We start from the raw sequence: 20,005 nt of genomic DNA on the forward strand, positions 1-20,005 counted from the left end.
TGTCATAAGAAATACACACAAACACACATATACAGACACACAAAAAATTATAAACATAAGCTAGATAGATGATAGAAATACATTGGATAGAATAGATATTCTGCAGCTAAACCCCCTACATATTATACACTTAAGGGGGCTTTACACGCTGCGACATCGCTAATGCGGAGTCGTTGGGGTCACGGAATTTGTGACGCACATCCGGCCGCATTAGCGATGCCGTTGCGTGTGACACCGATAAGCGATTTTGCATCGTTGCAAAAACGTGCAAAATCGCTAATCGGCGACATGGGGGTCCATTCTTAAAAATCGTTACTGCAGCAGTAACGAAGTTGTTCCTCGTTCCTGCGGCAGCACACATCGCTGCGTGTGACGCCGCAGGAACGAGGAAGCTCCCCTTACCTGCCTCCCGGCCGCTATGAGGAAGGAAGGAGGTGGGCGGGATGTTACATCCCGCTCATCTCCGCCCCTCCGCTGCTATTGGGCGGCGGTTCAGTGACGCTTCAGTGACGTCGCTGTGACGCTGCACGGACCGCCCCCTTAGAAAGGAGGCGGTTCGCCCGTCACAGCGACGTCGCCGGACAGGTAAGTATGTGTGACGGCTGTTGTGCGGCACGGGCAGCGATTTGCCCGTGTCGCGCAACAGATGGGGGCGGGTACCCACACTAGCGATATCGGGACCGATATCGCAGTGTGTAAAGTAGCCTTTAGGCTATGTGCCCACACTGCGGAAAATGCGCGGATTTTGCCGCGGATTTCTTGCGGAAAAGCCGCGGATTTTCCAGAAATCTGCAGCACAGCTACTCCCCAGCCATTTCTATGGCATTTGGGAAATGCTGTGCCCACGCTGCGGATTTTTCCGCAGCGGAAATCGTGCAGATTTTCATGCGGAAAAATCTGCAGCATGTCAATTATTGTTGCGGATTTCTCCGCAGGGTCCCATATACTTACCTGCCTCACCGGAGTCACTTTCTCCGTCCGGTGTACAGGAGCGCGGTGAATCCAGGTACAGGAAGGAAGAGGTGGGCGGAGCCTGCACGAGCTCCGGTCATGTGACAGCCGGAGCTAGTTCAGGCCCGCCCACCTTCTCCTGCAGACGCTGAGAGAGTGACCCGGCTGCCGGAAAGCGAGGTGCTGCGTGATGGAGGTAAGTATGAACTCCCCTGATCACTGCAGCACTTGTTCTGCATTGAGGATGCAGTGCCGAAGCCATGGTACTGTATCCTCAATGCAGAATGCCCGCACCATATCCGCAGGACATTCTACAGCATGGAAACAGACAAAAGTTGTGGTGCTGTTTCCTGGGAGCACCTGCGGAATGTCCTGCGGATATATCCGCAGGACACTGTCCCCGTGGGCACATAGCCTTACACCCTTTTAGTATCTTTTATGTGGCATTAATGGTTGTTTAGCTTGGTTTACCCTAATAAATAAATAATTAAAAAAAAAAACGACGTGGGGTCCCACCTATATTTGAGAACCAGCAAAGGTAATGGTGGTATTATCAAGCTGGGAAAGTTCATAGCTATTTGGCCTTTCCCAGCCAAAAAATACCAGCTCGCACCTGCCTCAGAAGTGGAGCATCCCTTTAGATGCTTCAATTCTGGCCTCTTTGCCTCGGCTCTTCCTGATTGCTTTGGTGCAGTGGCAATCAGTAATGGTAGTTGGGGTTGATGTCAGCAGTGTAGTCTCAGCTGGCATCAAGCTTTGGTGTTAGTAATGGAGAGGCATCAAACAGACATCCCCATTACTAACCAAGTAAGTAAAAAGAAAACACACACAAAAATACTTTAAATAAACACTCCCCAACACTTTCTCTGGTTCAAAGCCATGCAGGTCCGCAGTAGTACAGGGGTGTAATATAAATACACTACCGTTCAAAAGTTTGGGGTCACCTAGACAATTTTGTCTTTTCCATGAAAAATCATACTATTCACTGTAGACGTTGACACTGGCGTTTTGCGGGTACTATTTAATGAAGCTGCCAGTTGAGGACCTGTGAGGCGTTGATTTCTCAAACTAGAGACTCTAATGTACTTGTCTTGTTGCTCAGTGGTGCAGCGGGGCCTCCCACTTCTCTTTCTACTCTGGTTAGAGCCTGTTTATGCTCTCCTCTGAAGGGAGTAGTACACACTGTTGTAGGAAATCTTCAGTTTCTTGGAAATTCATCTCATGGAATATCCTTTATTTCTAAGAACAAGAATAGATTGTCAAGTTTCACATGAAAGTTCTCTTTTTCTGGTCATTTTGAGAGTTTAATGGAACCAACAAATGTAATGCTCCAGATTCTCAACTAGCTCAAACGAGCTAGTTTTATAGCTTCTCTAATCAGCAAAACTGTTTTCAGCTGTTGTCACAAACCACCGGGGGGGTCACTCAGAAATCCCCCGCGCTGGCTACCAGTACGTCACAATCGGGGGGTAACAAGTGGGGGTCACCCCTCCTTTATACCTCCCGACCGACAGACAGAGCACGTGACGCGCTCTCTAGCGCCCCTCTTATAGTCAGGCCAATTATGGAATTGCCCGACAATAAGCAAGGAGGCCGCTATACTACTTATGCCGATTATTGAAGGGTCCCCGGTGAGAGTAAGGTATATATTCCCCCGACCTCCGCGGGCGGAATATATAAAATCTCCCCGGATCTCACTGGCCTCCCCACAATAATCCTTGGCACAATTCGCTGCCACCAACCGATTTACGGTAACTATTAGCCGAACACACAGACGTGGGATTCAAGATCGAGATAACAGAACAGCCCAAGATTAATTATATAATTTAATCAGCCTAAAGCACACTAGAAACTACAATATATACAATAGGGAATCTACAGAATATACATATGTCAGAGTACAGTTACAGAGAAAGCATGGTTTACAAACAGGCATACACAGTTCAATCAGTTACCTTGTGCGTCTGGCCACAGGGGGGCGCTGTAGACCAGGTTTCCAGGAACTCCCACAGATGTTTCCTACACGTGCCCCCAGCGAAAGAACCCTGGAAAATGGCCGAAGTAGGGTTATCAACCTGGGCAAATCCAGGTCCCCTCCTACCTTAGTGATCTCAGAGGGAGCACTGCTCCACCCCTGGCTTGAGTTATGGACAATCCACAACATGGAATATGGGCCATAACTTTGCCTGGGAGCGTCGTAGGCGGACGCCAATGCTCTCATTGTGACAGTTATGAATTTAGCTACAGAACGAGGGGACTCATGACCTGTCTGCCAGTTCCCCATTGGCTGATATCACGCCTGGGGCATTTCCCAATGTCCTGCTCCCATAAAAAGGGTGTGCCGGCATCGTCCGCATGCGGAGACACCATTTTTATGGTTGCCATATTTATCGGAAATATGGCTTGCGAGATATGAACCATTTTTTACTGGAGTCGTTCTGTCTGCTAGTTCCATAGCCTTGCTAATGAGATACAACTCTTGTTACAGGGTGACGGCAGGGAGTCATCCTGTGTCCATTGTTCCCACACCACCTCATCTCCATATCACAGGAGATGGCCATGGGATTTGTTGCTAAACCAGTTGTGTGAAGGAAAGGGGGGGTGACACCAGGAGAGGGCTTCCTGACATACTTGAATATCACGATTTATCGTCATATCTCCGGATTTACCTCACACCTCCCCCCTTTTGAGGGCGCTAGGGGGCAGCACACTCCGGTGTTCCCCCGTGCGCCCGTCCGCGACCTCTCCTTGTCGGGACAGCCCGTCTGCGTTACCGTGGTCACGGCCCCTTTTGTGGCGAATGGTGAAGTTGTATTGCTGGAGCGCAAGGCTCCATCGCAACAATCGCCCATTCGTCCCAGAGACGGTGTGCAACCAGCTGAGGGGATTGTGGTCCGTCTCCACGATGAAGTGGCGCCCGTATAGATAGGGTTGCAGACGCTGCAGGGCCCACACTATGGCCAGGCACTCCTTCTCCATCGTGGAATAGGCAACTTCCCTTGGTAACAGCTTCCTGCTCAGGTACAAGACTGGGTGCTCTTGGCTCGCAGAGTCCACCTGGCTGAGCACCGCACCGAGGCCGAAGTCACTGGCGTCGGTCTGTACTACAAACGGCCGCGTGAAGTCGGCTGCCTGTAGCACGGGCGGGCTGGACGGGGCGTCCTTTAGGGCCCGGAAGGCTGTCTCGCAGTCCATTGTCCAATCGACTGCAGAGGGCAGCTTCTTCTTGGTGAGGTCCGTCAAGGGCTTTGCCAGGCTACTATAGCATGGAACAAACCTCCTATAGTACCCAGCGGTCCCCAAGAAGGACATCACCTGCTTCTTGGTCCTGGGGGTGGGCCAGGATGCGATGGCTTCCACTTTCTCAGGCTCGGGCTTCAGTGTTCTCCCACCTACCCGGTGACCGAGGTACTGGACCTCGCTCATGGCCAGCTGACACTTTCCCGGCTTGATGGTCAAACCTGCCCGGTGGATCCGCCTGAGCACCTGTGCTAGATGCTCTAGGTGGTCCTCCCAGGTGGGACTGAAGACGGCAATGTCATCCAGGTACGCGGCCGCGTACCCTTCAAGTCCCTTGAGCAGGGTGTTGACCATCCGCTGGAAAGTGGCAGGGGCATTCCTCATCCCGAATGGCATCACCGTGGACTCGTACAGTCCAAATGGGGTAATAAAGGCAGAGCGTTCCCTGGCCTTGCGAGTCAGGGGGATCTGCCAATATCCCCGGCTCAGATCCATGATGGTCAGGTACTGAGCCCCGGCCAACTGATCGAGCAGGTCATCGATGCGTGGCATTGGGTACGCATCGGCGACCGTGACCGCATTGAGCCCCCTGTAGTCCACGCAGAACCGAGTGGTTCGGTCCTTCTTAGGGACGAGGACTACAGGCGAGGCCCAAGCGCTGTTGGATGCCTGGATCACCCCCAGCTTCAGCATCTCGTCAATCTCCTGGCGCATGTGTTGCTGCACCTCCAGGGAGACCCGATATGCTGAACGCCGGATCGGGGGATGATCCCCAGTGTCCACGTGATGGACAGCCAAGTCAGTCCTTCCGGGCTGGTTGGTAAACAACCCCCGGAAGGGGAGGAGGGTGGCCCACAGCTGGGACCGTTGGTCTTCCAAGAGCTGGTGGCCAACCTCCACATCCTCAATGGATCCGCCTGCCCTAACCTGGGCTAGCATATCCAAGAGGGTTTCCGCTTCTCCCTCCTCGGGCAGGTTGCACACGGGGAGCGCACATGCCTCCCGCTCATGATGTGCCTTCATCATGTTCACATGGAAGGGCTTCCGCCTTCCACGGGCAGGGTCCAGGGTGACCAGGTACGTTACAGGGTTGAGCTGCTGGTACACGAGGTATGGGCCTTCCCAGGCTGCCTGAAGCTTGTCCTGTGGTACGGGGACCAGTACCCACACCTTTTGACCCACTTGGTAGGTCCTCTCACAAGCGTTCTGGTCGTACCAACGCTTCTGATCGGCCTGGGCTTGAGCCATATTGTCGTGTACCAGTTGCGTCAAGGCCTGCATTTTGTCCCGGAAGCGCATGACATACTCGATAACCGACACTCCAGGGGTGGCCAAATCCCCTTCCCAAGCCTCTTTCACCAGAGCCAGGGGGCCCCGCACACGTTGCCCGTACAGGAGCTCAAACGGTGAGAATCCTGTTGAGGCCTGTGGAACCTCCCGGTAAGCAAATAACAGGTGTGGGAGATACCGCTCCCAGTCACGCCCATGGGAGTCGACCAACATCTTAAGCATCTGCTTTAAGGTGCCATTGAACCGCTCGCACAGGCCATTAGTCTGTGGATGGTACGGGCTGGCCACCAGATGTCGCACCTGGACTTGCTTACAGAGGGCCTCCATCAGCTGGGACATGAATTGGGTCCCCCGGTCAGTGAGCATTTCCTGGGGAAAACCCACTCGGGAGAAAATCTCCAGCAATGCGGTGGCCACCTTGTCAGCCCGAATGGACGACAAGGCCACTGCTTCTGGGTACCGGGTGGCATAGTCCACTACCGTCAGTATGAAGCGTTTCCCGGAGCTGCTGGGGATGGCCAGCGGGCCGACCAGATCCACAGCCACCCTCCTGAAAGGCTCATCGATGATTGGCAGAGATACCAGTGGGGCTTTGGGGCGTGGCCCCGCCTTCCCCACTCTCTGACAGGTTTCACACGAACGGCAGTAGGCAGCCACATCGGCCCCCATTTTTGGCCAGTAGAAATGCTGGTTTAACCTGGCCTTGGTCTTAGCGATCCCTAGGTGTCCGGCCATCGGAATCTCATGTGCGATCCGCAACAACTCCGTCCGGAACGGATAGGGTACCACCAACTGTCGGTCCCTGGGCCACGCCTCCGGTGAACCCTGCTGGACCGTGGCCCGGTACAGCCGTCCTTGGTCCCAGACCACTCGCTCCGGGTCCGAGTCCGAGGGAGGCTGTGCCGCCTGCTCCTTAAGAGCTTTCAGGCTGTCGTCAGCTTCTAACGCTGCCTGAAACCCCTGACTTGATGTGGCCAGAATCGACGAGACTGTCACATCTTCAGTCAGTACCCCGGGACCTGTGTCCTGGCCTCCACCTGACTCGGCTGCCACTTGGTCAGAAGGGGAAGAGCTATCGGACCTCCGGGAGGCCCCTTGGCTTCCAGCACTCCCACTGCGGGTGACAGCGGCCACAGCCGCTGCGACCGTGGGTCGTGCCTGCTCCTCCTCCGTTCCTGACCAAGTCGCCGGTTCAGGCAGACCTACCTGGCTTCCTGACACCCCGGTTGTGGGGGAACCATGCACCGAGATCTTACCTGGGAGCACTTCCGCTCCTGGACCGGCCCCAATCTCACCTGCCTGTTCCCCTCCTGCAGCAACAGAACCCCGCTGTGAAATCTCTGGGGACCCCACATTTGCTGTGGTAGCCCCCACCCCACACACTGGTCCTCCCCCTGCAGCACCCTGCTCTCTGCTTATCCCTGCAGAGGGCAACAGATCCCAGCTCACAGGCTGGTTACTTGTAGAGGCATTGTCACACCTTTCTCTGACCCCCTCCCCTCCTGTCACAGCTGCAGCTGCGTGTGTGTCTATGGTGTCTGTGCAAGCAGAAATATCAGAGTTCACTCCCTCCTCCCTTACATCATTCATAGATAACACATTAACATTGTCAGGAGTCATGTCAGTACTGGCTGAAGGTTCAGCCCTTGGGGGGGGCCCAAACTGGGAGGTTATCTGCCCCAAATCTGTCCCAAGTAGCACGTTTGCAGGGATCCGATCAGTTACCCCCACCTCCCTCACCCCCCGCCCTGCGCCCCAGTCCACATAAATGTCAGCAACAGGCAGCGCCGGGTCAGTGCCTCCAATCCCGGAGACAGCGAGGGTTTTTCCAGGGATCAAGTCTTGGGGGGACACCATCTCAGGCCGCACCAGAGTCACCTCCGAGGCGCTGTCTCGCAGTCCTATGGTCACAGACCGGCCGACGGTGACAGGTTGGAAGCTGTCCAGGGACCTACCACCACCCCCACCCACACAATACACCTTGGGCGGCCCTTGGGACGGGGACGGAGCCGGGGCCTTGGGACGCTGAGGGCACATGGCCTTGAAGTGTCCAGGTAGGTTGCACTGGTGGCACCGTCTTGGTTCCGCCACGGGCCTGGAGAGGGGAGTTGAGGGGGACACCCCCTGCAGTCTAGGGGCAGGTGGGGCCGTCGCAGAATTCATCTTACCCCCTCTCCAGGTGCTGCTGGTGGCCGCTCTCCTGGCCTCAGGGGCCCGGTTGTTGGTGTAGTCATCGGCAAGGGCAGCTGTAGCCGTGGACCCCTTTGGCTTCTGGTCTCGGATGAACTGGCGGAGATCCTCAGGGCAGTTCCACAAGAGTTGCTCCGTGATGAACAAGTCCAGGATCTCCGGTCCGGTGGAAAGCTGCAGGCCTTGGGTCCAGTGGTCGGCAGCTCGGGCAAGTGCCCGCCGGTGGTCAGCCCAGGAGTCCTTTGGTCCCTTCTGTAGGCTCCGGAACTTCTTGCGGTAGGACTCTGGAGTGAGGTTGTACTGTTGGATCAGGGCCCGCTTGATGGTGTCGTAGCCCTGATCTGCCTCAGCAGGCAAGTCCCCAAGGACATCCAGGGCCTTACCCCTTAAACGGGGGGTCAGGTATTTGGCCCACTGGTCCTTGTCCAGATGGTGCTGCAAGCAAGTCCGTTCAAAAGCAGTCAAGAAAGAGTCCAAGTCTCCATCCTTCTCCAGCACTGGGAAGTCCTCAACACGGACCTTTGGAAGTTTGGTGTCTTGAAGGTCACGTGTGGCTGATGAGGGCCGGAGCTGAGCTAGCTGCAGCTGGTAGTCACGGTCTGCCTGTCGCTCTCGCTCTTCACGCGCTGCCTGCCGCTCTCGCTCCGCAGCCTCACGCTCTGCGTGCCGCTCTGCCCTGCGCTCTGCCAGGAGTTCCTTGTAGCCCTTCTGGTCTCCAGCCTGGAGAAGGGCCATAGCCATTTGAAGAAGGCTATCCGAGCCTCCCAGGCTCGGTGGAATGGCACGTGGTGATCTGCGGCACGCTGCAGAGCTAGGCGATTCACTGTCCCTTTCAGAGCGGAGGGCTGGCATCTGGCTCGTTGAGGAACCTTGGGTGAGCTCCTCCTCATCTTGTCCAGCAGTGCCAGGTTGCGCAATGTCCTCGGCAGAACGGTTTTCTGGCGTCGAGCTCCAGGAGGACTCGTGGGCAACCTCCTCATTGCTGTCCACAGCACCGTCCTCCCTCTCTTCGGCTCCTGCCTTAGCATTGGCCAGTTGCATAGCTCTGCTCCTGGTGCCATCAGCCATTCTTGCAGACTTTTGGTCACTGACACAGAACTGACACCTGATGCCTCCACACACCTTACAGTATCTGCACTCTGACACTCTAGTGTTGAGCTAGTCTGAAGACCCCAGCAGCCACAGCTGCTGCAGGCAGTCTTTAGTGTCTGGGAGTATGGGTCTCACACTCACACACACTATTATCTCGATCCCACCGCTATGCCACCAATATGTCACAAACCACCGGGGGGGTCACTCAGAAATCCCCCGCGCTGGCTACCAGTACGTCACAATCGGGGGGTAACAAGTGGGGGTCACCCCTCCTTTATACCTCCCGACCGACAGACAGAGCACGTGACGCGCTCTCTAGCGCCCCTCTTATAGTCAGGCCAATTATGGAATTGCCCGACAATAAGCAAGGAGGCCGCTATACTACTTATGCCGATTATTGAAGGGTCCCCGGTGAGAGTAAGGTATATATTCCCCCGACCTCCGCGGGCGGAATATATAAAATCTCCCCGGATCTCACTGGCCTCCCCACAATAATCCTTGGCACAATTCGCTGCCACCAACCGATTTACGGTAACTATTAGCCGAACACACAGACGTGGGATTCAAGATCGAGATAACAGAACAGCCCAAGATTAATTATATAATTTAATCAGCCTAAAGCACACTAGAAACTACAATATATACAATAGGGAATCTACAGAATATACATATGTCAGAGTACAGTTACAGATAAAGCATGGTTTACAAACAGGCATACACAGTTCAATCAGTTACCTTGTGCGTCTGGCCACAGGGGGGCGCTGTAGACCAGGTTTCCAGGAACTCCCACAGATGTTTCCTACACGTGCCCCCAGCGAAAGAACCCTGGAAAATGGCCGAAGTAGGGTTATCAACCTGGGCAAATCCAGGTCCCCTCCTACCTTAGTGACCTCAGAGGGAGCACTGCTCCACCCCTGGCTTGAGTTATGGACAATCCACAACATGGAATATGGGCCATAACTTTGCCTGGGAGCGTCGTAGGCGGACGCCAATGCTCTCATTGTGACAGTTATGAATTTAGCTACAGAACGAGGGGACTCATGACCTGTCTGCCAGTTCCCCATTGGCTGATATCACGCCTGGGGCATTTCCCAATGTCCTGCTCCCATAAAAAGGGTGTGCCGGCATCGTCCGCATGCGGAGACACCATTTTTATGGTTGCCATATTTATCGGAAATATGGCTTGCGAGATATGAACCATTTTTTACTGGAGTCGTTCTGTCTGCTAGTTCCATAGCCTTGCTAATGAGATACAACTCTTGTTACAGGGTGACGGCAGGGAGTCATCCTGTGTCCATTGTTCCCACACCACCTCATCTCCATATCACAGGAGATGGCCATGGGATTTGTTGCTAAACCAGTTGTGTGAAGGAAAGGGGGGGTGACACCAGGAGAGGGCTTCCTGACATACTTGAATATCACGATTTATCGTCATATCTCCGGATTTACCTCACAGCTGTGTTAACATAATTGCACAAGGGTTTTCAATGGATTTCTAAACATCCATTAGCCTTCTAACACAGATAGCAAAAACAATGTACCATTAAAACACTGGAGTGGTGGTTGTTGGAAATGGACCTCTATACACCAATGTAGATATTGCATTAAAAACCAGACGTTTAAAGCTAGAATAGTCATTTACCACATTAACAATGTATAGAGAGTATTTCTGTTTAATTTAATGTTACCTTCATTGAAAAAAATGTGCTTTCCTATCAAAAATAAGGAAATATCTAAGTGACCCTAAACTTTTGAACTGTATTATATATTTAGTGATATACAGTGTGTAGCAAGTTGTATCAAATCCAATTTTTTTATGTTTTTCAGTTTTTGGGGATAGCATTTCTTGGAGTCGGTCTATGGGCATGGAGTGAAAAGGTAAGCTGAAAATATGATCATTGTGTTTTGTGTACTCTGTTAATGAAACGAGACCTTGACATACTATTATTCTAGTTTTCATTAAAAACACATGTCAATTCACTATTATCATTGCAGATTAATACCATATAAGTTTATACATTTTTGCCATTGTATCATAAGTCAATAAATCTACAATGGAGAAAGATTTATGAATAATTAGCCACAATATTACAGGATGAAAAGTCTAAGCTGCTGTGCAGCGCTGGGGTCCTGGGTTCAAATCCCACCAAGGACACCATCTGCAAGGAGTTTGTATGTTCTCCCCGTGTTTGCGTGGGTTTCCTCCGGGTACTCCGGTTTCCTCCCACATTCCAAAGACATACAGATAGGGACTCTAGATTGTGAGCCCCAATGGGGACAGTGTTGCCAATGTATGTAAAGTGCTATGGAATTAATAGCGCTATATAAATGAATAAAATTATTATTATTATTATTACTCCAAGCTAACACAGCAATCTGATATCTTGTCTAATAGTATGATTGGTTGTACACCATTTTTCACGGATTACTCCCCTCTCCCCAATGAGAATACATGCACACTTAGCTGACTATACTTGAACTTTTGCAGACTAACAAGCATGCGAAAACAACTGCTCTCTCAGCTGTATTTTTACTTTTCATGGCTGAGATGGGAATTACTCTGTTTAGGCTCCAACCATTGATGGAGCTGCAGAAAATGCTGTGAATTTATTTGCAGAAATGCTGTGTATCTTTTGAATTGCAGGGTTGAATCCACAGCATAGCAGTTCTTGTAAATTTACACTTCAGATGTTTCCCATGGTTTTATTAGTGATATTTAGTGAAATCTCAGCCAAAGTGATATTACTGTATTATGCAGATTTTCCATGAAATCCACTGCACATTCTTCCCATAGGAACATACCCTCAGTCATATCAACTCCATTGTTTTCCATGTATTCTAAGGCTCTACGAGGAGCTGCTGATCAATGTTTGGCTTTACCCAGAAAAAAACGAGATAGGATGATGAAACTTTACATTTATTCCACATACTCTCCACTGATGTGAACACACTTCTTACATCGGTATTCTAAGTTCTGTAAGCCTTGCAAAAAAGAAGGATTTTGGTTGTGCCTCAAACCAGGCATCTGTAGCAGCCATGGCATCAGAAATGCTGTGAAATTTGGAACCCTTGAGGTGTTTCTTCAGGTTTGGAAACAGATGATAGTCGGAGGGATCTAGATCTGGTTAATAAGGTGGGTGGTCAACTAGCTGGAAGCTCAGCTCTGCCAGTTTTGCCATGGTCGCTTGTGCAGTGTGAGCGGAGGCGTTGTCTTGCAGGAACAAGATTCCTTTGGACAGCTTGCCACGCCTTTTGGCCTTCAGAGCTGCCTTCAATTGGTCCAAAAGTTCAATGTAATACCTTGCATTAATGGTGGAACCCTTTTGAAGGTAGTCCACTAGCAGCACACCCAGTAATGTTACTCACCAATTGTAGTTGTGAAAGTCACAGCTACTATAATCGCATGTACAGATCGATCCACGGCTGCAGCCACCCAAACGGCAGATAACAGAAAGAGATGGAGAGAGGTGTTCAATTGCCACGCCAAAAGATCACTTGTTCAGAAGATCAGATCAATGTCACTTTATTTTCATACAGGTCTACGCGTTTCAGGAGCACCTGCCCCTTTCCTCAGGACCGTCAGGCATAAGAATAACATCAAATCTTTTTTTTTTATTTGATGTTATTCTTATGCCTGATGGTCTTGAGGAAGGGGGCAGGTGCTCCTGAAACGCGTAGACCTGTATGAAAATAAAGTGACATTGATCTGATCTTCTGAACAAGTGATCTTTTGGTGCAGCAATTGAACACCTCTCTCCATCTCTTTCTGTTATCCAAAAGTTTAATGTAATACCTTGCATTGATGGTGGAACCCTTTTGAAGGTAGTCCACTAGCAGCACGCCCTCCTTATCCCAGAACACAGACACCATCACCTTAGTGGCTGATGTTTGCACCCCAAACTTCTTTGGACGAGGAGAACCACTGTGCCTCCACTCTTTTCACTGCTCCTTGTTTTCAGGGTCACACAAATAAATCTAGGTCTCATTCATAGTGACCATTCGATCCAGGAAGTTATATAAGTCCGGAAAGGCTGACAAATGGACCAGGAAGTTTTCACTCGCATGCTTCTCTGATCTGTTGTCAAACATTTGGGGACCCACTTTGCAGATAGCTTCCTCATGTCCAAATGTTCATGGATAATGACTAGGGATGATCGAATACCGCAAATATTCGGCAACGCCCATATTCGTCGAATAGGTCGCCACTATTCGACGATTTGCGAATATTCGATGCGCAATGTAAGTCTATGGGAAACCCGAATAGTTACCGAATAGCAACTGTTCGGGCTTCCCATAGACTTACATTGCGCATCGAATATTCACATAGCGGCGAACTATTCGTCAGATATTCGCAAAGCCGAATATTGCCAAATATTTGTGATATTCGATCATCCCTAATAATGACACAAACATGTTCACGGGAAATCTCCATGATATCTACTATTGCTTTAGCTGAAATTCGTTGATTCTCCAGTATGAGGGTGTGCACTGCATCGACGATCTCCGTAACATCAATCACTCTTGGTCGTCCAGGATGTTCCTCATTATTGGTGCTGAAGTGGCCCGTTTTAAATTTGGCAACTCTCCTCTTAACTGTGGAATATGAAGGGTATTGATGCACTAATGTCTGTGACATATCACCATGAATATCATTTGCAGACTTTCCTTGCAGAAACAAGAATTTTATCACTCTGCTCTCAGATGCTGTGAATATCGCATTAGACTCTGCGATTTTGTTTTCCCGCGTGCGTAGAACACTGTTCCCATAAGCAGCAAACTCAAAATTTTTAAAACATATATTTGACACATAAGGATTTCATGTGATGTAACATTCGTTAGCATAGAAACAAAAAAAATCACAAAGGCAAAGACTTAGCAGCCCCTCGTATATCAGGAGCATAACATTTTTTGGTCCATTGGCTGCGTTGCCGTATTAAACCAATCCCAAGACTCGCAAAAAAATTAAGGGAATACTTATATGAATACATCACCAAAACCACCATCAGTACATTAATAATCAACAGAACCAAGTTTTGACTATTGTATTAGGATTTGGAGAGATTATAGTCAGTTTCTGCTGCGAAAAATTAGATATAAACATATGCTAACTTACACTGAGTTTTTGGAGCAGAATCTCACCAAGTCCTCCTCAAAAAGTTTGACAATTTTTAAGTTTTAACATAGCTATGTAGTATGTTTTTGATTGGTACATATGTACAAGATTAGAACCACTTCCCATACATGAGTGCAGTCCCAGAACCACTGTATTTCCATAAGTGCAGTGTCAGAACTACCATCAGTAAATGAATGCAGTGGCAGAACCACTATCAGTTCATAAATGCAACTTCAGAATCACTGTCAGTACATGACTGCAGCATCTAAACCACCATCAGTACATGCATTCAGCATCAGAACCACCATCAGTACATGAATGCAGCATGAGAACAACTGTCAGTACATGAATGCAGTGTCAGAACCACCGTCAGTACATCAGTACATGAACAAATCAAGCTTAGTACAGCGATGAATTGCAATTTCAGGTCAGTGACATGTACAACTGTATTGCATAAAACTACAATTCCTAATATGCCTTTAACAAGGGTAAGTAGATACTGGGAGTTGTTGTTAAAAGTCATCATCAGACTGTGGACCATACAGGAACCACAGTACTGATGAGACGTAGGAAAAATCACAAATAAACATTTACGTCCAGGTACCTTATAGGTGACATCTTCTCTCTGATTGGAGTCATTCCCATGCTTTTTGTCTGCATGTAGAACAGACACCAATGTGAAACTTCATGCCTAGAGCTCGTCTCTAAAGATTACCCTATTGTAAGTCTTCAGTAGCACTTCCTGAAACAGTGCCCTTAAAATTAAAAGTATCATTATACTGCTTAATAAATAAAAATATCTACTATACTGTGGCCCTGAATAAATGATTGTTGTTCTTTCTGCACAAAATATCCCCCCTATAGTCCCCCTCTCCATAATATTCTCCCCTACACTGCCCCTCTGTAAAATATCACCCCACACTGTCCCTCTGTAAAATACCCACCACACACATTGCCTCTCTCTATAATACCCCCACACTTCCCCTGTTCAAAATACACACAAACACACACTGACACACACACAATATCCCCCACAGGCAGCACATACATACAGTACCACACACACATGCATGCACCCCCCCAACAGTACCCCCCACAGGCAGCATGCACACACAGTACCCCCACAAGAAACACACACAGTACTCCCCACAGGGAGTGCGCACACACACATAGTACCCCCCATAGGCAGCACACACTGTACAACCTACAGGCAAAACTGTGCACCCCCTCCCCCCATTCACAATCAGGCGTTTAATCTTCGGCTCCTTGATAGTGCGCTTACTTTTGTCCTAGCCATCTCCCCTGGCTCTGTGCCAGCAGCCGTATGATGAGGTCAAAGAGTACTAAGCTCATCACGCTGCTGCACACAGAGGATGGGGATGACGGGAGCTCCTTTGCTCCTCTGCGCCAGTCCTGGCGGGATAGTGCTCAAATGTAATGTTATGCAGGCCTGTTCTATATAATCTTGTATTACATTATGTAACATGATATTTGTTCCCAGGGAATAAATGTAATTTCTTAATTAGTTATATCATAATAACATAGAAAAAATGTATTAGCCTTCAAAAACTTTGATTTTGCGGTCAGGACACTGAAGAGTTGAAATTGGAATACCATCTTAAGGAAAATTACAAATGTTTGGGTTTAAGTTCATAATGAAAACAAAATACAATATATTTCAAATCATTAGTATATTTTAATGAAAATGCTACAAATTGATGAAAAGTACCTAGAAATATTTACTTTTGTGAGGGTATGTCATATCACTTTTACGCATTAATCCCCAAATGTTGTCCCCCATTAGGTTTTCCTTGTAGTTTCCCTGGCATCCAATATTTTGACATTTTCTATCTTGATGAAAGCGCTCTCCTTGCTCCTCGGAATCCATCTTCTGTTTGAGTCTATCAAGATGAACATCAAGGATATGGACTTTGAGACCTCCTGCAACCCATTTTGCTTCACCAGTCTTAACCAATACAACATAGTTTTCAGCTTTATGATTTCAAGAGCAATCCTGTAACTACATTAACAAAACTGATCCATGCTTCTTTCTCTTTTCTTTTGAGGAGTTTGGGAAACTCTTGACACTCCATAACTTTCTTGATTTGAGGGCCAACATAAAACGCCAGCTTTAACTTTTGCTTCTGAAAACTTTTGGAAGAGATCTTGTAGATACTTGAATGGCACTGATTCCTTGTCCAAAGCTGTGACAAATTGATTCATGAGGCTTGGTTTGATGTGGAAAGGTGGCATTAGTACCTTCTGAGGGTCTACAAGTGACTTCCATTTAATGTTGTTGTTCCCCACAGAAACTCAGTACATTCAGGCCAATATTGTCTATAGTTGCGTCCCTGCTATCCCAAAGGCAAACAAAGCATGGAAGCTTAGTATAGCCTCCTTAAAAACCCATCAAGAATGCAACCATTTTGAAATCTCAAATTACTTCTCAACCATATTCATCATATTTCATCACATTAACAATCTCTTCACATTTTTATAGTATTCTTTAAGCTTTGCCGAATGTGCAAGGGGAAGAGACGGATACTGGTTACCATTATGGAGTAATACTTATGTGTATCAATAGCTTTGAATGATGTAAAGTCTGGAATCCTGACGTCCTGAACATCTTTCATACTTTGGTTACCATGAAAGTAGAAAACAAATCTTATCAGACTAATGAAATGATAGTAATGTGTAGTTCATATGAACAATGACATTCGAATATAGTGAGTTTTCTATTGGACTTCATAGGTATCCTAAAATCATTGTAGCAGCCACAAAAGCGAAGTTTCAGGGTTACATCACCTTTTTCCAAAATAAGTAATGCACAATTAAACAAGAAATAACACTTTTAACCCAGAAACAGAATTTTTTATTCTTTCTAACATAGTGTTATTCACTATGTGCCTTATGACATCCTAATTTACACTCAAGACCAGACTGCGTATTGTTTCATTCTGAATCTTGGATTTGGACAGCTAGCCAATACTTCAGCGTCTTAACACTCCTTAATCTTCTTCACAAGACCTATTTTCTCATATGGCTAAAGTGAGGCAATGATTTTAATTGATTAGAGCTTGATCTGTTATTTTCTTGGCCCAGCACAGTCGATTCACTGTAAAACTATGACTCTCCATATACAGCTATACAAAATCTTACATGAAAATAATATTTTTATTGTTATTGATCATTTTTACGTCTAAGCATATCAGATTGTTTCACTAGAGTCTACTTAAAGGGAATATGTCACATGTTTTTTGCCACCCAATCTGAAAGCAGCATAATGTAGGGGCAGAGACCCTGATTCCAGCGATATGTCACTTACTCGGTTGCTTAGTGTAGTAGTACTAATTAATCAGCAGTAGATTATCATTAGAGGACTAGTTTGCCTCCTGACAGGTAGTCCAGCATATTCATGAGCTCTGTATAACTGCTAGATCTGCAGCAGAGAAAACATTAATTTTATCAAAATGACTGCAAACAACTCAGTAAGTGACACATCGCTGGAATCAGGGTCTCTGTCTCTAGATTATGCTGCTCTCAGATGGGGGAGCAAAAACCTGGTGACAGATTCCCTTTAATTCTTAGCTATAGGTTGTTCACATCATTTGTATACTTTGAATCATTTTTCAGATGTGATTTCTAAATATTTTCAAAACTTGTTACCTTTACTTGGAGTGTTTCCTATTTTGTGCTCTTTCTATAGATGTATTACTCCATTGTATGCAGCTTTTAATTTTATTTTTCTTGGGTACAGAGTTGTCCTGTAATATATTTAGCAAAATTAATAGTTGATGACCACCATTCAACCACAGCAGCGTCTGACATACTTAAACATGCCCATAATAGAACTTATAGGGAACCTCTAACTAGGTTTTCCCAACATAAAGTACAGCCACTGCCTTTAGGCCCACTTTTACAGCATTCTAATAAGCAGCATTTACATTATGTCCCCAATCTTCTCTGCATAGCACAAAAAGACCTTTTATTAAACCCACAGACAGTGCGGTTCGTTTCAATGAGTGTCTCTAGTCTTAATCTGGTGCCCTTTCAATGGATGTTTCAGGTCTTGATCTGGTGCCCTTTCAGTGGGTGTCTTTGGTCTTGATCTGGTGCCCTTTCAATGGGTGTCTCTGGTCTTGATCTGGTGCCCTTTCAATGGGCGTCTCTGGTCTTGATCTGGTGCCCTTTCAATGGGCGTCTCTGGTCTTGATCTGGTACCCTTTCAATGGGCGTCTCTGGTCTTGATCTTGTGTCCTTTCAATGGGTGTCTCTGGTCTTGATCTGGTGCCCTTTAAATGGGCGTCTCTAGTCTTGATCTGGTGCCCTTTCATTGGCGTCTCTGTCTTGATCTTGTGTCCTTTCAATGGGTGTCTTTGGTCTTGATCTGGTGCCCTTTAAATGGGCGTCTCTAGTCTTGATCTGGTGCCCTTTCATTGGTGTCTCTGGTCTTGATCTGGTACCCTTTAAATGGGCGTCTCTAGTCTTGATCTGGTACCCTTTCATTGGCGTCTCTGGTCTTGATCTGGTGCCCTTTCAATGGGCGTCTCTGGTCTTGATCTGGTGCCCTTTCAATGGGCGTCTCTGGTCTTGATCTGGTGCTTTTTAAATGGGCGTCTCTGGTCTTGATCTGGTGCCCTTTAAATGGGCGTCTCTGGTCTTGATCTGGTGCCCTTTCAATGGATGTCTCACGTCTTGACCTGGTGCTCTTTCAATGGGCATTTCTGGTCTTGATCTGGTGCCTCCATTCTTGGAGTGTGAAAGATGCATCCTATGTCATCAGCACAGTGACTCCCAATCGTTCTCCTGCGCACGCTCACTTCTCTTTGTGGTGCAGCAGGGCAGAGCAAAGAACTTCTGCACAGGAGCTCCATTGGGAGATACTGTGTGGATGACGTAGGACGTGTCATCCACATGAAGAAGGGAGGGAGGACTAACATCCAGCTTAATAGAATGCTGTAAAAGGTGGTGGCACGTTAACTTTAAGACATTTGCACCTCCTACGTTCTACTACTGCCGATATAGGTCAGGAGCACCCTTTACCATGGTATCTATTCCTCTAATTTTAGAGCTCTGGTCCTGCTGATGAGGGCAGCAATTATGGCAGTCACAGTTTAAAGGTTTTTCAACATTACGAACATTATTTCTACAACCTGTGAGAATTAAATAATCTATTTTTAAAATATCTTTTAGATAAAAGGTTAGATTATTTTTTTAAACCCAGTTTTTAATTTATGCTTTTACAAAAAAGCCTTATGTAAAAAAAAGAAATAACATCAAATAACTGTGCTACTATAATTCTGGCTCAATCTTTACTCAGTATTGCTGCTTGCTTTCTTTTGCCTAACTTTTCTTTATATTACATTTCTGCCTCACTGACATTGTAAATGACAGCAAAGAACAGCTTTTATCTATAAGCCACAGGCAGCTAATGGATTTGGCCAAAAGGAGCAGATGGCACATGGCCCCATGGTAGTTGCCAATGTTATGACTCATTCCACTTACACTATTCACTGCATTGGTGATGAAGTGCTAGGCCATGTAATCAATGAACAGTGACCGTATGAAAGTTGGTTTATATATTACTTCCCCACAGTATAATAAAGTTTACTCTTTTTTTGCTGGAACTCTTTATTTGTAGTTTTATGGAAATAACACATTTAAAGAGAAGCTATCACCTCTAGAAACTATTTACCTGCAGATATATGACTAATCTGTTGGTAAATAGAATTTAACGGGGTTGACCAGGCTTAAGATTTCAGTCTGCAGTCATGATATGTAGACTTGTCAATCGTCACAGTGCATGCTGTTAGGTTTCTCAGGCGCTGGGAGCAGGCAGTTACAAGTGCATCTCAATAAATTAGAATATCATCAAAAAGTTCATTTATTTAAGTAATTCAATACAAAAAGGGAAACTCATATATTATATAGAGTCATTACAAACAGAGTGATCTATTTCAAGTGTTTATTTCTGGTAATGTTAATGATTATGGCTTACAGCCAATGAAAACCCAGAAGGCATTATCTCAGAAAATTAGAATATTATATAAGCCCAACTGAAAAAATTATTTTAAATTCAGAAATGTTGGCCTACTGAAAAGTATGTACAGTAAATGCACTCAATACTTG

General features: G+C 47.2%; 1 protein-coding gene across 2 annotated transcripts in view; it reads left to right on the forward strand.

Annotated features, from left to right (window-relative positions):
• The window catches only part of TSPAN5 (tetraspanin 5), a 275,119-nt gene that overhangs the window by 155,336 nt on the left and 99,778 nt on the right, over window positions 1–20,005 (forward strand). For both annotated transcript variants that reach the window (XM_075350919.1, XM_075350927.1), the window contains exon 2: window positions 10,591–10,641. In XM_075350919.1, coding sequence (XP_075207034.1) covers window positions 10,591–10,641 — 51 coding nt within the window. The remainder of the gene's footprint in view (window positions 1–10,590; window positions 10,642–20,005) is intronic.

The sequence above is a fragment of the Anomaloglossus baeobatrachus genome, chromosome 1, assembly GCF_048569485.1.
Source record: "Anomaloglossus baeobatrachus isolate aAnoBae1 chromosome 1, aAnoBae1.hap1, whole genome shotgun sequence".
Lineage (NCBI taxonomy): Eukaryota > Metazoa > Chordata > Amphibia > Anura > Aromobatidae > Anomaloglossus > Anomaloglossus baeobatrachus.